Source organism: Enoplosus armatus, chromosome 24 (genome assembly GCF_043641665.1).
Source record: "Enoplosus armatus isolate fEnoArm2 chromosome 24, fEnoArm2.hap1, whole genome shotgun sequence".
NCBI classification, from domain to species: domain Eukaryota; kingdom Metazoa; phylum Chordata; class Actinopteri; order Centrarchiformes; family Enoplosidae; genus Enoplosus; species Enoplosus armatus.
The window spans coordinates 1,919,875-1,941,545 of record NC_092203.1 but is presented as its reverse complement, the minus strand read 5'-3'; the positions used below and the strand labels follow the sequence as shown (position 1 = coordinate 1,941,545).

The 21,671-nt window shown below is 46.5% G+C and overlaps 1 protein-coding gene across 1 annotated transcript; it reads left to right on the top strand.

The window, feature by feature from the left end:
* Positions 1-18,887: 18,887 nt before the first annotated feature.
* Positions 18,888-21,167, top strand: LOC139306879 (fidgetin-like). Its single transcript, XM_070930842.1, has one exon. The coding sequence runs from the start codon at positions 18,894-18,896 to the stop codon at positions 21,165-21,167; it is 2,274 nt and encodes a 757-aa protein (XP_070786943.1). The 5' UTR covers positions 18,888-18,893.
* Positions 21,168-21,671: the final 504 nt, after the last annotated feature.

Sequence of the window (21,671 nt, the reverse complement as noted above, 5' to 3'; positions counted from 1 at the left end):
AGTGCTCCTACTGTGCTGGAACCCTTTTATTTACATTAACAGTCATGCAGGAGTGTACGCATTTGTGAAAATTGTTCTTCTGCATTGTTCTGGACACGCTGTCAGTCAAATACTGTTACTTTAAAGACATATATGCCTTTTTAAGAAACGCTCACACTCCTGTTTTAAATGCTTATCTTCAATATATGGTGACAGTATACTTTGACACACTTATATGTGCTTACAGTCGTGTTATAAACCATTTGTTAAAGGTTTATGTACTGCTTATAAATGCTAAATAGGAGAGTTCTTTATACAACAGTCTCAACAGTTACTAGTACCTATTTTAAGCCCATATCAATTAGTAATTTTCAATATTAATGATTTTAGAGTATGATAAAAATGACATTTGGAAGTATTGAAGCCATATTAAGTAGTAAGTTAACTGTACTGTCAGGCTTTAGAAGGTTACAGTCTGAAGTGCAAATATAAAAATATCACTTTAGTTTTTGTCAGAGCAGGTTTGCCCATTAGACATCGTGTCTTTAGCAGCGAGCATGCCGCTTGCTGTGGCGGCCTCAGGACAGCAGGTGCCGGTGGGACTCGGACCCCAGGCCCGGCAGGGGCGGACAGCGCGTGGCCGCCGGGGGTCCGCGGAATCCCTCTCATCGCACACGGAGCTCCCTTAAGGCCCGGGCCGCACGAAACAACCTTGAAGCGGCCGCTGTTTCGAGCGCGGTCAGAGGAGTCTAAGACAGGACTTAACAGAATGTCATTGTGGTCTTTTATGTCATGCATGCACTGAGTATTAATCACGGCTGGATCTGCGCCTGAGAGGCTGATCAAATTTATTGTTTGGCTGCGCGGGACAGTAATGGGTGTTTAATTACTCAATAAAAGCCCTTTTATAGATTCCCAGGCCTCCTGTGTGTTGAGCAAATGGTATTGATCCGTCTCCGGGCTGCAACATGATAGCCTGTGAAGGAGAATTAGAGCCGTTAGCCTACTAGCGTTTTCTCATTCATTAGCCGCATTAGCCAGAGGGTGGTTAAGACGTAGCATCATTGTTAATACCCGAGTCTCAGAGGTTTTTGTGTCTGCCTTGTGTTGTAAAGCTCCGCGCGCCTCATTTACACAAATATGGATTAGATGAGCAATGAATAACATTGACCACCGTGGAAAGTGTCTCAATAAAAAAAAAGAAAAAGATCTCCAGGAGAGTCGTTTTTCCTTTTAAACATCTCCCTCAGTGCCGTCCGTCAATGGACTAACCGCAGTATAATCCACAGGACTAAATTTGACAACGCCCTTAGCCGAGCTGTGAGCTGCATTAGTCGGGCTGCCATCTAGACCGCATGTTTAATCCCACCACTTCCCCACCTTCTAATCTGTAATCTGACGGCTCCTCCTCCTCATCCTCCTCCTCCTCGGAGGCCTAATTCTGGATCTCTTGTCCTCCTGCTCACACTGCAGGCCCGGAGAACAACTCTCAAAAGCAGAAAAAGGCTGAATGGTAATGACAGCGAGCCTCACTGCGTCTCCATACGGCTTTCCATCCATGTATTCATGCAGGCATACACGTTTGGGGTTCACGTCCAGGCCTGCACGGTGTCCACTGTATGTTTTTTTTTTTTGTCTTACTGCATCTGCCGGGCGTCCATTGTTCTTTTATGTTCAGAGCATATTGCTGCGTCTGTGAACCAGCTCAACTTCTCTTGATGCACGGGCACAACCACTGCAATATCTCCCTTGATGTGTCTATATCAAATGAATGCGGCCCATTACAGACGTGGTGGAGTCAGTTGGGTGGCTTTGTGGACGAATAAAAAGGGCCTGCAAGGGACCATGAAAGAGACATTGTCCAATATGGACCATACAGTTCCTTTGTAGATAAATGGATTTTCATGCTTATCAACTGGGACACTGACATGAGTGAAAACTGTGGAGAATGTGGAATTATTCTCACTCCTCGGCCGTACACATGGGCAACTGTAGTTTCAAGTGTGTGTGGTCTTTCATTGTCCTGCAGCGAGGTTTTTTTAATTTTTTTTTTTATTTGGGTGTAACGTTCAATTTGGGCATCGTGCATCTGGGAAAATATCACTCACTACAACCCCCCCCCCATCCGGTATATACTATACTATACTACATACTGATGTAGCCATTTATACTGTATGTACGTATTGTTGGTGTTGGGTGACTTTATATCTCTTAAATGTCAGCTTCATCCGAGCAGAGAAGACAAACGTAGCTTTTAGCTGCACCATCATACAGGTTTTTTTTTTCCTCGCTTAATCAAATTTGGTTTTGAGGAGGATCCATTAGAGCTGGGCGAAATTGATATAATGATATTAATCGGAATACTTTTCCAGCGTGACAGTGTGGCAAATTTAGACCGAATTACATGTAAAATGATTAAATTGATGTCAGTGCAAATAGCTGTTGCAGAATGCAACGGCAAAACCCAATCTTTAACTCAACATTCATTTTTAATTCCAACTTGCTTGGACTCTAGGGCTGAACAGATAATTGTTATATATATTTAAGCTGGTGGCCTTTGATTTCCCCAACTATAACGGCATCTGTCGCTGGTAAATGTACTCAATTAACATTTATGTGTGTTCACAAAACAACACAAAAGAAACTCACTGACTGTCTGGTTAATTATGCTCTCCTGGAGGAAGATGAAACAGGCTGCGTCTGTCTGCTCTGTTCATGAAAGGCCAATGGAGAGGAACCATCTTGGCCGGACCCGTAAGCTAGTAGCTAGCTAGCTCGGCTGTCGTCGAGGGCAAATGGCGGGAGGAGAGTCGTTGGAGGGTTTTCTGTTTCAACGTAAGCTTATCACATTAAAGTGTCATCATTGAGGCCTCGGGGATTCTGGGAAGTAGCCTGTCAGTGCTAAAGCACTGTTGACAGCTCTGCACTTTAGCCGTTTAGTCGTTAGCCTAAGTCGACTACGTAGCTGTAGCGCTCACCTTGTGTCATCACCAAATTCATGTATCGTTGAGTGAGGTCAAGTACACAGCTGACACATTAGTAAATACAAAAAGCAACGGCATTATTTTAGCTGATCCTATTAAACGAAATTCTTCACACACCAAATCTTTAAACAATTTTGTAGTTTTTAAGCACAACTTGCTCTGATTTATTCAATTGGGCCACATCATTTATTAAAACAATAATACAGTGTGTCCTATGGTAACAGCACGACTCCACCCAAAACTGATACTCTGATACAATATTGAATTATCACCCAGCCTTTGGAGCCTTAAACCCATAGAGGAGCATGTACGGTATCATCATAAAAGAAAAAAAAAATCCTAGGGAGATGTGTACATATATGCAAGCATGCCCACACACACACACACACACACACACACACACATTAAACCCTGTTCACATTCCACTGCCTGTGGGGTGCGAATGAGAAGCGATGTCTACTCAATGCGGAGCCAGTGATCTAGGTAATCTGCCTGTGCTGTGGGACAGGTCTATTGGTCCACAAATCAATTGGCTTCATGTCCGTGCCATTAGGCTAACATGGCGCTGCTGAGGCGCTGAGAGCGGTAAACAGACTGTTTAATTCCCCTGGACACTGGCCAGGTGGACACTCCTCCTCCTCCTCCTCCTGCTTCCTCCTGATCCCTCCGTTTTTTTTTTTTTTTTTTGTTTTTTTTTACCCCCCCTTCCTCCCCTCATTCTATCGTCCTCTTACATTGACTACACTTCAGTCAATGCGGTTATTCTCAGCGGACGAGTGCTTACAGGAATATTGCTTGGAGGGATTGTGTGTGTGTGTGTGTGTGTGTGTGTGTAAAGAGGAGAGATTTTGGCCAATGAACCCTTGCTGTGCTCTGTCCTCCAGTACTGTGTCTATACTGAGTAAGTGATCCCTTGGGATGCAGTACACACATCCAGCATCCCTCCCTACCTCTCTCTCTCTAACTTCTCTGTCTGTGTCTCTCTCCCCCTCACTCTCTGTATGTGTTTGTCTCAGTCTTTGTTTCTCTCTCAGTATATCTGTTTCCCATTCTGTTTCTGTCTCTGTCTGTCTTCCTCTTCATATACCCCCCCCCCCTCCCTTTTTTCTTTCCATCTCCAGCTCCAGACAGAGGCAGCAAACAAGTACAGTAATATGAGGGGGCTGCATCAGAAACAAACACACACACACACACACACACTCATGATTAGAAAAATGCAGATTTATGTCCGGGCTGCAAGAAGTTTACCACTTCCTCTTTTGCACAGCTACACCAAATAAAACACCACCTCGGCCCTCTCGTCCCCACCGGGCGTTTGCGTTCCCTATATGGACGCGACTAATGACTTGGCTTGTATAATGTCAGCAATTCAATTTATCCACTTCACCAGCGCGCCGCGCATCCTGCTTTGTGCGAGTCTTTGTGCTACAGTATGGTAATTGAGGCAGCGTGTCTTGACAGATGAGTGTTGTTGGCAGTATCACTGCTGTGCGTCTCATTTCCTGCACGGTGTTGCAGATTGACTGATAAGATAAGAGGCCCGTGGCCACGTCTGAGAGCTCCAGCGCGACTAACAACCTGATGAACGGCAGCGCTAAAGCCGTGATCCGTGATTAAGCTGGGCCCAACACAATGTTACATGTCCAGAATAAACACCGAATCTCCTCATGGTCTTTTAGAAAAGTGACTGAAGTTACATTTGCAGTGGCAGCAAAGCATTAGAAATGACACAGTATAGAAATCTGCACTGTGGTTTCAGATTTGCCCGTAGCGCCGAAACGTTTTACTGTTGCTAGGAGACGCTGAAACCCTCTGACACATCTGGTCAGCTGTTAGTGCAAGTTGTTGACAAGGGCTGGAGCATCGGCTACGGCATGATATTGTTTACAAAATGAAGCCGTCTATAGACTTAATGTCGATCATGGTTTTCTGTCGCGGAAAACATCCAGGAAATGACTGTATCATGACAACTTTTCCAAAAATGGCCTGAATTTCAGGCGGTCCTGTTGGCCCCTTCGTTCCTCTGCCTTGACTCATCTCCCTCCTGGGACCTCCGCGGTGGGATGACATTCCCCTTATCTTATGTCGCAGCTCATCCCTTCGATAAATACTCCATGTCCTTTTCTCCCTCCCGAATCGCATCCTTTTCACTGTACTTCCCACCTGTCTACCTGATCATCTTCTTCATGGACCAGAAGATGTTTATCTCTCCGGTTCTCATACTTTTGTGTCGCACTTTCCCACGGACCAGTCACCTTGAATCATGTGATGAAAAGCCGAAGTTCACACAAGTAAAGCGTCACACAAACCGCTGTCTGGAAAACGTGACAAACAAGCACAGATCCTGTGTTTGCCTCGGGGTTTGAGCTGCGGCCCGCAGTAATAAAGCTGTAATTATTTATTTAGTAAGAGTGAAAACAAGACTTTCTAACTGCTGCCGCTGTGAGAAATATTGCACAAGTACATTAAGTTGCCACGACACACACACACACGCACACACACACACACACACACACACACTATCACAAAATCCGCACTGTTATCAAGGTCCTGGTCTTTCTCACTCCAGATCAGGCAGAACTGAGAGGTATTAAATATCTCATTTTGTGTTTGCCTCACAGCTTCAGTGGCTTTGAGTAGGGATGCTGCAGAATGGCAGGATGTGATCGCGACTGCTGAGCCATAGTGGGCGCTGTGTTGACAGCTACTGTACATATGCTGGCCTCTTAAGCCAACAGCGACAAAACAGCTGCCCGAACTCGAGTTCAACACGGACGGGAACGTCCAGATCCTTATCAAACATGTGACATTTGTGCCCGCAGCATTGTAGTTGAATCAACTGAATTGTTTCCCGTGCCGACGTCAAGACGAAGACACTTTAAACGTGGTGAAACGGCGTCTACTGGCTGCCCAGCCTCCGTCGTGACGTCTGAGAATGTCAAACCAATCAAAAGACAAGGTTTAAAATGAAAATGAATGAGCAACTATTTTAATAATCACCATTTTTTTTTTTTTAAATCAAAAATGCCAAAAAATGCACATCTTCCAGCCTCCCTGCTTTGTTCAAATGAAGTCAAAAAGCAAAGCACGTAGCCCGAATGCTAAACCAAGCTGTGGCGTTCATTCGCGGTGCCTTCGCTGCCTCACTTGACGGACAAGCTAACGTTATGGTAATGCAGCCAAGTTTCAAGCGGTCGCGTTCTCCATCTGTGTTGCCGGATCCCAAACGCGTCCTCGCATCACTGTTCACTGATGTTCCCTATGTTGCTTATATGAGACGTCACATTTCTCCCCGTGTTGTGATCTAAAGTTGTGCTCCGGCGTGGCCTCACTGATGGAGTACAGAGCTTTATTTACTTCATGAGTTAATAGTGTATGTTATTTTTATTTTGTTTTTTTTTTATTATTACCTTGCAAGTGCAGCTGATAGAATCTGCCAGCGGAGGTTGTCATTTTAGCCCCGTGAAATCGTCAGTCGGCGGATAAACCGAGGAGCCTGTGTTCGCGGCACCGAGCCTGCGGCCCGTGTTCATCGTCTGTGAATGTGATTATAGCTATTGATCGATAGACAATGACACGATGCTGGTGGATGTCACCTGAGAGTGTGTGTGTGTGTGTGTGTGTGAAACGATGTGTGTGTGACTGAGAAAAACAGGCGTACAGAAAGGAAAAGGGAGTGTGTGTGTGTGTCCATATGTTGGTGTGCGTTGGTTCCATATGCTGGTGTTCGGTGCATGTACATACAAATACTGTGCAGCTGCTGCCGTGTGTGTGTGTGTGTGTGTGTGTGTGTGTGTGTGTGTGTGTGTGCATGCGTGCATGTTCAACCCAGATCCAGAGTGGTAATGTGAGATCAGACGTAGCCTGTTAGCCGGAGCCTTACATCTGCTGTCAGCCACTCGCTCTAACTCTGTTAAGGACGTTATTGATTGCTCATTATTACCCCGTTCCCTGAAAGATGAGCGTCCCCTATGATCACATTAAATCTCTCCTCTGTCCAATTCTCCCGAGATGCCTTCTGCTCATCGGTGCCCATCAAATTCCTCCTCCGAGATCTGATATCAAGCAGCCTGACGTGTGTGTGTGTGTTTTTTTTTTTTTTTGTGCCTCTGGTTCTCTCTGCGTCCCGTTTGATTTACTCTTTTTTTTTCTTTTTCTTGTTTTTTTTTGAACGGACGCAGTTTAGCTAATTGATGTCTTTAGTGTGTGTAATGGAAATCAGCCAGCACGGATGAGCAACATTTGAAATTATGATTTGTTTTGCTTCTTTATTAGCGCAAAGAGACGCTTCAGGTTTTCATGTTAACTTTGTGATCCGTGTTTATTGACTTGATAGCGAACAAGAGGAGCTGACAAGAGAGTCATAATATGCACTTTCTTTTGCAGAGTGGGGCTATTTTAGCTCTGTTGCATTTTTATTTAAAAGGCAGTGACACTTGTTTGTGAAAGGGGGGGGGGGGGGGGGGTTTGTCTTCAAACATGTCAAACTTACAGTCTCATTCAAAACCGACAAATTTGAATTTGCTTACAAATTCCTCCCCCTTTAAAAGTTCCGTGCCCTTTCTCGTGCCTCGCGCTGTCATTTTCGCTGACGATAAGCAGTTGTTGAAGGTGTCACGCGTCCGCCAGCCCCTGTAAAGTTTGGGACCGCTGAAATCCAGCCCTCAGTGAGAGGCCATCTCATCGGCCCCCGCCGTCCCCATGAATAATGCAGAGCTATCGACTGTGTCAGTTGAGCGCGAGGAGACGCGGCGGCAGCCAGCTTGATATTCAGCTGCTGAAGCTGACTGGATGCCCTCACTTTGAGACAAACTGCCGGCAGACTGCTCCTACTCGAACAGACAGGACCTGAATCTGCTCGTATGCGATGAACGCCGTTGTGTTTGTGTCCCAAGGAAGCCTGGGTTTCTGTTCGAGCGGGTAGCGAGGCAGATACGAGTGGAGAAAGATGGGAGCGCGTGAATGTGTGTGTTCATAAATTTGTATACATGCGTTCACAAATATTTGCGGTTTACACCACACCAGATCCTCAGTCTGCGTGTGTGTGTGTGTTTACACCACACTCTCCAAATGTGTGTGTCTGCGTCCTCCAGCCGGCAGCCTGCAGAGAGCTCTAGTGAGAATCTCCTGCCCCCTCGACACGACCAGTTCAGTCTCAATGCCACCGATCGATGGGCGTATTGATCCGCTGTTTGACTGTTTAGACAACCTGTGTGAATTCCAGCATAATGCGAGCCGCAGTGGATTTAAAGACCACCGTATATATACCTGCTGAAGCGTGCACGCGGCGCCGTCCTACCCGATATATGCGGTACATGCGGGTTCAGGGGGAGAATAAGCAGCTGCAGGGCCAGCCTGACAGCCTGTTGTGGCGTCCCGACACCTCTGTGCGGGCCAAACTCGGTAGAGTTTGAATCCAAGTCCATGACCTTAGGCGACATGTCCTCCCGTTCCCCTCTCACCTGTCCTGTCAGTCACCGCTACATCCTTTACACTCCCAACTCATTGTTAGCAGAGAAGAGGACAAATGACTGTCATTAAAAGATACATAAAGCCATGAACTTTAACCTTTAACCCTCCTGGTTTTATTCTACGTGGGACATTAAAGCTATGAAGGCAAAATGATATAAAACAGTCTGAAAGACTACCTCACATTTTTCCCTGTTTATTAGGACACAGTGAGGGAAGGCGTGAGTTGGCAGATCTTGCCAGAATCTATATGAAGCGTGCAGGATTTGACACTTCAAACATGCACGGTGAAGGATCCTGCGAGTTCACAGGCTGGGGGTAGAGGTTATCCCAGCCAGGGCCTCTTCAGTAATCCACACACACCCCACAGGCGCGCACACACACACCCTCGCATGTGCGCCACTCGCGGCGGGCGTTAATCTCCACCAACTGCTGTTGAACTGTAATCTCGCTTGCTTGCCAAGTGTTTGATACACTGCAAAAAACTCGTCTTAACGAGTCATTTAACATTATGACTGCTTTAAAATCTTGCTTTTTTTTTTTTTAATGAGCCCTGGTGATGAAATGACAGTTTAAAATATGAGGTTTTATTTTGTTAGTGTCAGTGGAGAGATTCGTGTGGCTTCAAGATAGACTTTTTCATATAAATTATCCAATTTTCTAAGCTCTTGGGCACAATGCTTTGCTTATTCTTAAGAAAAAAATTACATTCTAAGGACATTATTTTGAATCCGTATAGTTGTCATGTTGTTACAAAAATGACAGTTTTTGCAGTGCATTAAGTATTTGGCACCGAGTTGGCCTGCTGTTGTCAGAAGTAGCAAACTATGGAGCTGTGGTCCAGTCTGCTGTCTGACTGAGTGCACCCACCCACCCCTACACCCACCCCCCTTCCAAACCACCCACACACACATAAACACACACACTCATGGAGACACACACACACACACACAGCCCTGTGCAGACAGACATAATGCATCCACAGATGGTGACACTCCGGCAGTCACTCCTGGGCTGTCTACGTGCCAGCGATGATAACACACGCACGCACACACGCCGACATATGCACACACATATACACACAGCCTGGCGGCAACAAACACAGTAATGCATCATTGAGCATCGGCTGGTTTTTCTCTAACTGCTGAGGGGAAATCAGTGTGGTGTTAAGTAACCATTCATGTGGAGCCGAGACCACACACAAACAAACATCGCACCCACACTTCTAAAAATACATTCACCTCGGCAGAAGAATATAATATGATTGAATAATATGAAAGTTCTCTCGCAGACTCGACTTGTATCTGGATATTATCGACGACCAAGCTTTTTCCACAAGTGGGATCATTGATATGTTAATACGCTCCTGCATCACTATTTAATTCCCCTGACAAATATCTCTTGTGCGCTTTCAGAACTCTTACTTGGATTGTGATATATATTCATTTGTTGATGCATTGTTAATGTTTCCACTCTGCTCGGAGTGTGCTGTGCAGGTAATCGCCCACTCCGGGGCTGCTGCTGCTGCCGCTGCGGCGCCACTGTTTGTGATGTGGATCTTCCCGAGGATTGTATTTGAATAATGAGGGAGGCTGGAGCGTTCTCTTGTGCAGAGTGTCTCGGCGCTGCCGCAGCAAATGACCTCTGAATAGTTGTTTTGGATTAGCCATCAAAGTCTTCTCTCGAAGTGGCCAATAGATAGGTACTTCCAGAAATGAGTCACTTGAAAATGATCATCACTGCCGTTGCCGTATAAGATAATGGATAACCATTACACTCCATTTTCCCCAGCTCCTCACCCACACAACGCCTGCTCTTGAAATATGATGCATCCACTGTGCTTAGTGAGCACTTAATGTCCAAAAGCACCGTGTTTGTTGAGATTTACAACTGCGCCGGCAGGAGGGGGGTAGAAGAAAGAGTGCGTCGTCGGCGTATAATGTTGTTCACTCAATAATTATCTCATTTTATTTACGAAGACAGACAGCTTTAGACGAGGTTAGAGGCTTCCTCTCTATTATCTCCACCTGCCACCCCACCCCACTGCTGTACCCCCCCCCACTCCCCGCCCGCCCGCCCGGCCCTAAATGACGTCCTTCATGTCGAGGACTTTCCAAAGTTTCCATCCAGGAGGAAAGGGTAGGGGTTGGGGGGAGGGAGTGTCCTCATCGGAGGGGGGGTTGGGGGGGAGAAAAAAACCCCTATCAAAGTTACACCACAGCTCTCTTTGCATTGGTGGCCGGATCGATGTCATTTCTAAAAGGATTAGGCCTCCTCTCAGAAATCTATTTTAATTACTGAACACACAGGTAAACAAAGTTGTGGTGGTTCACAGGTATGGATCCGGGCGTCAGAGGAGTATTGATAGCATGTGGCCCCACGTTAACCTCGGTGGGTGGGGGGGGGGGGGTCCACACTGAGAAGGTCCTGTTGACTGCAGCTCAGGTAGAAGCACAGCTGCAGGCGGCGGCCCGCAGATGTGTCGCCTGACGAAGACCGCCGGCGTGGACGGTGCAGAGGTTTAGGGTTTATTAGCTGTATTAAACGACTGATTAAACATTAGTATTAACATTTGCAACAACCTATAAACCCTTATAGTTTGCCTAATTAAGGATGTATATGTTAATTTGCTTATCAATGCTTTGTAGATCAGCAATATGAATTAATAATTCATGTATTAACTAAATAAAGCCATTAGTAAGGAGCTAAAATCTTTAATAAAGATAAGATTCATTTAGGGCTTAGAAGATGTTGCTGATGACTTTATTTAGTTAACAAATTGTTTGTTAATGTTAATAGATCAGTAATAGGAATTAATAAAGGATACTTAAAGTATGCTTGTTAAGGGGTTTAGACGTTGTTGCTAATGGCTGTATTAAGTCGTTAAATAGGTTGTTAGCGCTTTACAGATCAGTAGTATGAATGAATAAATTATAAATAGGACATGCTTTATTAAGGTTTATTAGTAGTTATCAATGTCTTTACAAACTGAATTATGAAATTATCATTTATGGATTAGTAAGAGTGATTAACTTAATACATCCATTAGTAACAACTTTAATAAGCCGTGCATTAGTATTAGTATGAATGCTTCATAGATCAGAAATAAGAATGAATACTTATTATTTAGTAACTTGACAGACATTAGTGACAAAGTGTAAAAAAGTATCCCTCATTGAGGGCTCATAGGATGTTCCTCATGGCTTTATTAAGTTAATAAATTGATTAATGCACATAGATCAGCAATAAGCCATTAGTAAAGAACTATGTTTCGTTGCATGTCTGTGAAAGGTCCATTTGGCTGCAGTCTAGTCTAACTTCAACCCTAAATATTACTGAAACACATATCTACACCCCCCCTTTTTTCGGTGTGAAAACAGCAGCTCCAACATGTCATTTTATGAAGTCAGTGATCACACTTCACTTAACACAAGACAGATGTGTCACTCAGTCTCATGTTGATGACGTGCACGCGGATAGTTTCCCTGCACAGTGGTGGCGAAGACTCCTTACAGACGTTTTGTTCGCCACATAAGAATAATCCTGCCTGCCTCGGCGGGCCTGATGTTTCTGGTGTCTCTGTGACCGTGTGTGTGTGTGTGTGTGTGTGTGCGCGCAGGGCTGTCTTTGAGGAAGGAACCCCGCGTCGAGCCGGGTGATTAGGCACGCTGCGCTAGTCACAGGAAATGGAGTAGCTGACGGACAGGCCGAGTGCATTATAGATGAATGCCAATGCGTTAGCGGCTCCGAGCCCCCGCCGAATATCTCTCAATTTCCTCCTCTGAATGACAAAAGAAGCCACGCACAATTTCCTTGATCCGGAGCATTTGTTTAACTGCGCCCTACCCATTTAACCCACCCATTCAATAGTCTGTCTAGTAAAAGGAAATTTAGACGGTGTCAATTTATACAGCTCTAAGGAAGATCTGATACCGGCTGGCAGGGGCGGCGGTGATATGCCTCTGGAATTTAGTGAGAGATTTATAGCGGTTAAGTCTTGATTTCTCCTGCAAGCTAAATTTAGAGTTGTCATTAAATATACCCTAATATTTCCTTCTTTTTTTTTTCAAAGCTTCCACATTTCCATACCACAACGAGGCCCAATTTCTCAAAGCTGAAAAAAATTCTGTTTTTAACTCTAAAATCTGCTCCACAAAAGACGAAGACTGATTTCAAAGTCTTGATGGTCGAAAGCTGCGAGAGCGCATCACAGGGTCAGAGATCACAGATTACAATGAATATTTGATTTTTTAGATTTTTAGATTTTTTTTAAGATGCTGTCATTTGTCAAATATCCTTATATCGCAGCTCCGAGCTGTCATCTTTACAGCCCCCCCCCCCCCTCCCCCCTCCCTTTACTGTCTTTGAGTTAGTGACAGCTCATCTCTCCCGGTCACTGCTCGCCGTCGAGACTTTGAACTCGCTCTGTTTACTCCCTTATCTGTTGTTGTTGTTGTTGTTGTTGTTGTTGATTCCGCCGTTGCTTTGCGACAGACTCGTCGTTGTAATGGCTGCGCCGCGGCTGAGCTCGAGTTTGCCGGCTTCAAAGAGGTGGATTCGGGCTTGTCGGTTCTTTTTTCCGGAATAAAAAGTCTGGCCGTGGAGGACAGTTTTGTTGTCTGTCGTGAGCGATTTTTTTTTAAAGAGCTATGGCTCAGTTCTAAACAAATAAAGGTTCATAATTCAGTCATTTAAAGCAATTGTTGCTCCGAAGAGGACGCATTACAGAGAGTGAGTTTTGATTGCGGTGTGTGTGTGTGTGTGACACCAGCTCATGACTAATTTCATAATTAATTGCCTTTTGGAGGACCTAATCACATTATTTGACTCTCTACTGTAGGTTGTGTGCCAATACTGCGTAGCCCGTGGCTTAGTCACAGTGTGCTGGACTCATTAACAAGGTGGTCCGGAGGTTGTCAAACACACAGAGGGCCTGTGCGCATGAGAATACACACACTCATAAAAACAATAGCTACATATATTCAGGGCTTTTTTTTTCCCTTCACGTGCAGTGATTTAGAGGTTAAAAGATGCCCTCCGGTGTATTTGATAAGGATTTGAATAACGTGGCTACTTAGATTTCCCCGGTGGTGTGTGAAAACAGGTCTCTCCTGATGAAGTTATCGCCTGTCATCCACCTTCTCCTCCACCCGCACTCAATCGGAGACACAAGGAGCAGCTTTTTATGAAGAAATATGACATGATAGTTTGTTTTTGAAGGTCTTGGGTGTCTGTTTATGTTAGGGAGACAAAGAAGGGCGCAAACATTTGTACGTCTTGTCTCGGGATGGTGTGTGCGCGCGGGTATGTCGGCGTCGACATGTGTGCCGGCATCTCTTTTTTTGTCCACACACACACACACACACAGCTTAATTATGACGTTACCAAAATGGGCAGTTTGCTCTGACACCCCGCTTGCAGAATCACACAGCGGACAGACTTAAAAGAGCTCATTAGCTCTCTCTAAAGAGCTGTTTACTGCACATACACACACACACGCAGTAATAGGCAGCTCTGTTGATGCAGATGGACGCCGAGTGTAATGAGAATGATTAGGCTTCTCTATGTGGAGGCTGGAGGAGAGGGAGAAGGGAGAGGAGGGGAGAAAAAAAAAAGCGCTGGCAGACTTGACGCTTCAGAAGGTGGAGAAGAGTTCTGTTGGATGTTGTTTCAGCTGAGTGCACGATCTCTCTCTCCCTCCCTCTTTCTCTTTTCTATCGGCAACACAAACACACACGTCGCTCGCTGCCCCCCCCCCCCCCCCCCAACCCCCCGCTCACACACTTTTACTGCATGTGTCCATCCAAATACTTTGCAAATTTCCCCCCTCAGGCCTTTAACACCCTTGAAAGACTGCAGAGAAAATCAAATAAGGGATATGGCAGCGAGCTCGCGGCTCCGTCGAGGTGCTGTAATCGGGGGGGGGGGGGGGGGGGGAGAGAAAATGAATGGAAAGAATTCAGCTACTCTTTAGGAAAACTCTTTTAACTGCATGAGCTATACATGTAATCCTGTAATCATTATTAAAGCTCGGGCTCCACAACTAGCAAAATTCCTTTCATTTTCCATAATCTAGATAGGGGGCCTTGAAAGTTTTGAGAATTGAATGAGTGGCATTCAGAGTAGTTAATTTACACCCACAGATTTGGATCCACGTCTTGTCTGTGTCAGTTTTGTCAGTCCTTTTTTATTTTTTTCTCGACAATGAATTCAAGGACTTGTCAACAACTTTCAAGGTCTTCCAAAGTGAGCAAAGGAGTGTTAGCAAGTCAGGCTACCTTGGACATCCCCCCCCCCCCCCCCCCCCCCCCTCGTTGACTCCGCCCATCCAGCACCGCCATGAAGTGACTTTGCTTTGCCCGTTGCCCTTGCTTTACATCACATTGAATTAGAGGATACACAGTGAACGATTCCAAAGTCGGCCCTCCTCCGTCTCTTTCATATGTTTTGGAGAAGGAGCAGCGAGTTCAAAGCGCTCGGTTCAAAGCGCCCGTCCTCATTTGAATAACGTAGAGTAATCGCTATTACCTTATTTAAATAGTGCAAGTTATCATTTGGCCTTCATTTGCATTGCTGGGGTAATCACGGCGTCTCTGCATTAACCTCATTATAGAAGAGATGAAAGCCCTGGTGGAGCCTGACACACTCTTTTATATATGTTATCTTTATTAATGATGGAATTAGAAAGATTCATGTTTCTTTAAATGGAGGACATATCGGAGTTTGATGGGAGTGTCAAACCACGCGGAAAGGAGAGTGCGTGTGATTCACAAGACTTGTTTTATTTTGTGTTTTTCTGCTCCCTTTCTGTCAGATCTTCCTCCAGAGCTTGCGCCCCCCCCCCCCCCCCCCCCCCCCACCCTCTTCATTCTCCATCCTCGCTTCTTTTCATTCCTCTCTCCATCCATTTCTCTGTACGCGTCCCTGCACCGGAAAACTCGAACCAGAGCCTGGCACTTAAAATGAAGCCTCAACGGCCAGTTCATCGTGACAGTGCAAAGACACATCCATCTTAGCATGTCGTAATAGTTCCTCTACGTAGTGCAGCTTCCTTTTTTCTCTCTCCAAGAGATGTGTTAAATCGACTGCCAATTGTCTCGAAACAACCTTATTGCAAGATGTCGTCGTTAGTGTCAAAATTCTTGCCTGGTTGCATGTCACCGAGGCCTGTCACCCCACTGCACAGAGTGTTTTACAATTTGGAGATTAAATGTCAAATGACTTGGATTTTTTTTTTTTACAGTCCTATAATGCTGAATTAACTACAGAAACAGTACAAATTAGAAAACAGTGTTAAAAGGTTTTAAGCTAAACCAGCAAACTGAGTGACAAATAAATTAGCTTGTTACGCTTTAATTTTATTGAATTAAATGTTAATATTTATATTTGTACTATTATAGTGTACTATAATGTATATTATTAATATTTATATTGAAATTGATAAAGTAATCCTCAGTTTCACGCATTTAAATATGTGATTTAATGGTAGCCACAACAAATTGATAGCATTTACAGCTATGCTATCAAGCTAGGTTAGTTACTTTGTACCATTAGTTTACCTTGTTATTTCCCCCCTCCATAATGACTGGTTTGAACTACTACCTCATATATATGTTGTAGCTAACTGAACTACCAAAAATGACACATTACAGCTATGGAAAGAAATTTGCCTTAAGCTAGCCGTGGCTATCCCACCAGCTAGCTTTAACTTGACATAGCTATCATGCGTGAGCTGTCTAGCAAAGTGTCTCTCTGTAACAAAGAGAGCACTGAATGGCAGGTTCTGATGTGTCAAAACATATTCCATTCTCAAGTCCCAACACAGAGCCTTTTCATTATAACATTGTTTGGTATGGTGATACTGTAAATGACCATTTCACTCCATGAGTCTGTATTGTCTGCACTATAAAAACGGGGCTTTATTAGTATGTTAGTTACAGGCCAGGGTCAAGAACTTGAGAGCATTGTTGTCATTCCTTGATCACCGGCGGTGGTCAATAATTAGATTGCCAAATGGAAGATTACTGAATGGCCCATTAAATGACATGTGAAGACGAGGCGCTGCAGCTCCTGAATTGGATGGGGGGGTGGGGGTGGACTGTGGATTAGCAAGAGAAGGCACGTACTGATGGCTGAACCTGACTTAGAGCCTCTGCCATATGTCTTCCACTCTCTCCTGAGCTATGTAGCGTCTGTCTGTTAATGCTGAGGAGCTAATGGAGCTAATGAAGCTGGAGAATGCAACTCAACTTTTTTAAGCCCTTAAATTATTATTTGTTCTGTTGTTACACTTTGTTGGCATTATATGGTATTAAGGATGACAGAGTAAACAAAATGTGTGCCAGTTATTAGATATTACTGCCATATATCCTCTGTTGGATGCTTACAATTGATAACCATTGATTTTATAGATGAAAAATACAATATAATGCTGTATACAAACCAGGCTGCTATTGGAGGATTGTTGTGAAATCAGTATTTGGCCTCGAGCCTCATTTTCTCTTGGTTTGTCCAGTTTTTCAGTCTTGTAATTTTCTCCTTGAAAGGCTGCCCTTTTATAGTGCTGCTTCCACTTAATATATTCTCAATATTAAAGGAGCCTCCCAGCTAATACAAAACTTTCCCTCCGCTCAGCTCTTTGTCTGAGGTGTTCCCTGCTTGGAATACTGGGAGGGTTACACGCTTGCCAGCCCCTGCTAGACTCCCCTCGGCTAAAATGTTGTAAATTAACACAATTAGCAGATCGCCATTCTGCTAATTAGCCACTGGCGTCTGCCGAGAGATGGCTAGAAAGGAGAATCAGAGAGGAAATAGGAGTCTGGGGATTCCCCCCTCCCTCCCTGTGTTGTTACCAAACAAACACAGGGCCTCAGAAAAGAGAGCAAGAGAGTGTGAACGTGTATGCGTGTGTGCCTGCATGCTTTTTTGTGTGTGTGTGTGTGTATGTCTGTGTTTGCAGTAGCATAAATGGATGGGAGGAAGGGAAGATTGCTCCTCCATGAATGGATTTTATTGTGCATGCCTTCTTTACTCACACAAGTAAAAAAAACACACACACACACACACACACACACACACACACAAGCCAATTCTGAGGCAGGCGATGCTCACCAGACCCCCAACTGTGGATCTCTACATGCAACCGCTGCCAGTCAATAAGTCGGAGGAAGCAGCCTAAATGACACCGATATTATCCTTTATTTGTGTGCACTAAGTCAAATCAAACGGGGTTCAATCTGCCGCGCGGCTGCTGTGATTACGCCCCGTCCAACCTTTGATAGCGCCGCGGCTTTGATAGTGAGACAACGATGGAGTCTCTGTGTGACTGTCAGTGTTTGCAGATGGCATTGGCTGGGATTAAAGGAAACAGTGGCTCTCCAGCCTCCTGAGGCAATAAAGGGGAGAGCCAGGTGAGTGTGTCTGAGATGAGATGGAGCAAGGAAGGAGGGAGGGGGAGGAGGTGAAGCAAGCACAGGGGGAAGTAAATAAGGGGAGGGGTGGCCGCCGAAGAAAGAGCAGAAAGGGAATGAAAAGGAGAGATATATATCGAAATAGATGGAGTCAGAATAAAAGGAGGTGAAGGGAAATAAAGAAGGATCTAGCAGGAGGGGAGGTAGAAAATGGACGACAAAAAAAAAAAGCAAAGGGGAGAGACTGAGAGGAAAGACAAGGCGGCAGGGAGGCATAAAGAAGAGAGGCAGACAGAAAGGTAAAGAGAACGGCAGAGAGAGAGGAGGTCAAGGTGGAGCTGTGCAGACAGGAACTAAGCTCGAGACACAATGTGTTGTAATTCATTGCTCGCTACAGCTCCTGTGTGCGTGCCTGTGTTTGTCCGTCTGGGTCAGTGGATGTGAGCTTGTGCGTGCGTGTGTGTGTGTGTGTGTGCGTCAGCATGCCTGAGTGCAGGCATAGATAGTTTTTTTAAACGCCTGTGTGTGTGTGTGTGTGTGTGTGTGTGTTCGATGAAAGCACCGTGAGCGGGAGGGTGTGGGGGGGGGGGGTGGATGTGGATGGGAGTGTGTGTTGCTTTGTGGCACTCTGCAAGGCGCATTTTCAAACCCATCTCCAGCCACCTCAGATGAGCCGGGGATTATAGAGTGACCCTCAATGCCTCTGTCTTATTGGTCTGGCCAGGGTGCATTAGGCTGCCGTAACCAGCCATCCCATCATCCCTCTGTGCTGCACTATACCTGCCGACACACAGTCTGTGCTTCTTGTGATCTGTAGAAATTAACAACTCATGTGTAGTAACACTCTTGTGTTACATATCAGGAGGAAAAATAAATAAAAATAGAGAGTTCCACACCAAATAAGCCTCCAGATGAATATCACCTTTTTAATTGACCCTCCATCCCAGGCAATTTGAAGGTGTTGTCATTTTAATTATTGCTAAAAATGATTTTTGCATGTCAGTGTCTTTACATGCGGTTGTGTGTGTCTCCATTTCTCTCAGGCTTAAAGATGCAGTGGACCCCCGAGCACAGCCAGTGGGCCGAACAGCATTTCGACATCTCCTCCACCACGCGCTCGCCAGCCCACAAGGCTGAGGCCTACAGGGCGGTGCCTGGCCACCTGCAGCGCTCCGCCACCTACCAGTACGCCTGGGCCAATGATGACATCTCAGCCCTAACCGCCTCCAACCTGCTCAAGAAGTATGCCGAGAAGTATTCTGGCATTCTGGAGATGCCGGGATCCTATTCGGAGGGCCCCGGGGTCCCAGGTGTGATGAATGGACGGAAAGGTGAATCAGAGCCCTGGCAGGATGGCGTCTATCCCATGAGCTGCATCCCCGAGGGGGTTTCTGTCAGAAAGGGAGGGGTGGCGGCGGCCTCAGAGGTGGTGTCTGGCATGTGCAGCTCACCAGGCCTGGCCTCCAGCACCCTGAGTGAGCCCAGCTACTCCAGCAGCAGCTGTGGGAGCCACACTGCCACCGCCCTCCACTCCTCCTCCATGCCCTCTCAGGAATATGGCCCTGCGTACAGCAGCTCTTACCTGCACAGTAGTTACAGCTCCCAGTCTGCCCCTGCCCCAGCACTTCCCTCCCCACTGCACAGCTCTGGGCTCCTGCAGCCGCCCCCTCCACCGCCCTCCCACCCCACTTTAGTCCCAGCTTACAATGGAGGCTCCCCCAACTTGTCTAGTTATAATTACCCCCCAGCAGGCTACCCAGCTCAGAGCTCAGTCGGGCCAGGATACAGCCCTGGGGGAGCACCCCCTCCTTCCTCGTACCTCCCCTCAGGCATCGCTGCACCTACACCACTTCCCCCCTCTTCTGCTTTACCTGGATACCCATACCAGAGCCACAACCTGACCCCAATCGCCCCCACCCCTCTCAACAGTAGTTCCTCCAACTCACTGAAGAGGAAAGCCTTCTATATGACAGGCCAAGGAGAGATAGACTCCTCTTATGGTAACTTTGGCTATGGCCAGGCTCGGAGCGCGGCTGAGAGCCCCATGTACAGGATAGCAGACAGCAGCAGTGCAAATGGAGGCTCCAACAGCGCCAGTGGTGGTGGATTTGACAGGAGTGCTGAAAAGTCCTCTTTACCTTTTAATCCTCAGAAGCAGTCCACGATGTCCTCAGAGCAGCAGCAGAGGAAGTACAGCAGCCAAGCAACAGGTGGGCCACTGACTCCACCGGCTTATGTCTCCTCCACCCTGGGGGGTTCCCGCTCAGCAGATTCCCTTGTCAGCTTCACCTCCCCTTCCCTCAGTGAGCAAGGTGCTGATGATCACCGTCTCCACCTCTCCCACTCAGCGCCAGGGCCTACCTCCTCATCATCCACTTCCTCCTCCCGGCCTGCTGAGGAGCAGCTAAAAACCAGTGACCCTCACCTCCTAGACATGGTTACCTCTGAAATCGTTCAGCAGGGGCCCCCAGTGGATTGGAGTGACATTGCAGGACTAGAACTGGCCAAGGCAACCCTGAAGGAGGAGGTCCTGTGGCCCATTCTGCGCCCGGACATGTTCAGCAGTTTAGGACCAGCCCCCCGTTGCGTGTTACTGTTTGGCCCCAGGGGCAGTGGCAGGACGTTGCTGGGTCGCTGCCTGGCCAGCCAGCTGGGGGCACCATTCCTTCAGCTCAGTGGTTCCACGTTGGCCACCAAGTGGCTGGCAGAAGGAGAAAAAATTATCCGAGCATCGTTCCTGGTGGCGCGCTGTCGGCAGCCCTCAGTACTGTTCATTAGTGAGGTGGACATGCTGCTGTCAGCCCACCTCAGCGAAGAGAGTCCCATCAACCGGCTGAAGGGTGAGCTACTTGCCCAGTTGGACTCACTTCTCATGGGCTCAGGCGACGACGGAGGCAACCAAGTGTTGGTGGTTTGCTCCACAAGCAGGCCCCAGGACATGGACGAAGGGCTGCGCAGGTACTTTGCTCGGAGGGTCCTTGTGCCCCTGCCGGATAGCACAGCCCGACACCAGATCGTGACCCAGCTCCTCGCTCAATCTCAGCACAAGTACTGCTTGAGCGAGGAGGAGCTGGTGCTGCTGGTCCAGCGTACGGAGGGTTACTCTGGACTGGACCTGGCCAGACTCTGCCAGGAGGCCCTTGTTGGCCTGTTACACGTCTCTGCACAGGGCATGGACATGACGGGTATGATGCCCAGGGGACAGGTCAGGCCCCTCACCTACCAGGACTTTGAGAGTGTCTTTTGTAAATTCCAAGCCAGTATATCGCAGAAAGAGATTGACACGTACACTGAGTGGAACAAAATGTTCGGCTGCAGCCAGTGAAAAGATAGATTCCGCCCTTGAGAAAAAGAGGCATCTACAATTCCTCCCCTCAGGGCAGCAAATTGTGCTTGAGGGAAAGGCACACAGAAGGCCAACACAAGCCCACTGAGTTCTCACAAGCAGGGTTTAGACGCACCGAGAGACCTGTTTTGATGAGACAACTGGCAGTTGTGCAGTCAATGAGCAAGAGTTTTCATTTAAATGCTTGACACTCCAGAAAGCCAGGCATTGTTTACACATTGCAAGCAAGTTGGCTTCAGATGAGACGCCCCAGTGTCTGTGTATACAGTATATCGTTATGTTCTTGTTCTTGAGATTTAGTTGGCTATCCAAGTGCCTGAAGTGGTGCTTTCTGATTTTCTTTCTTTCTTTCTTTCTTTCTTTGCCTCACAATCTACATTCATGGCATGAGCTGATGATTATTAAGAGCTTTAAAACTTCAGCGGCGAGTCTGAAAAGCAGAGATTGACAGTTGCCATTGGCGGTGGTCAATCATTCTTTATT

What these genes read in the sequence shown, in the direction of transcription:
- LOC139306879 (XM_070930842.1), top strand. Translation starts at nt 18,894, where the DNA reads ATGCAGTGGACCCCCGAGCACAGCCAGTGGGCCGAACAGCATTTCGAC.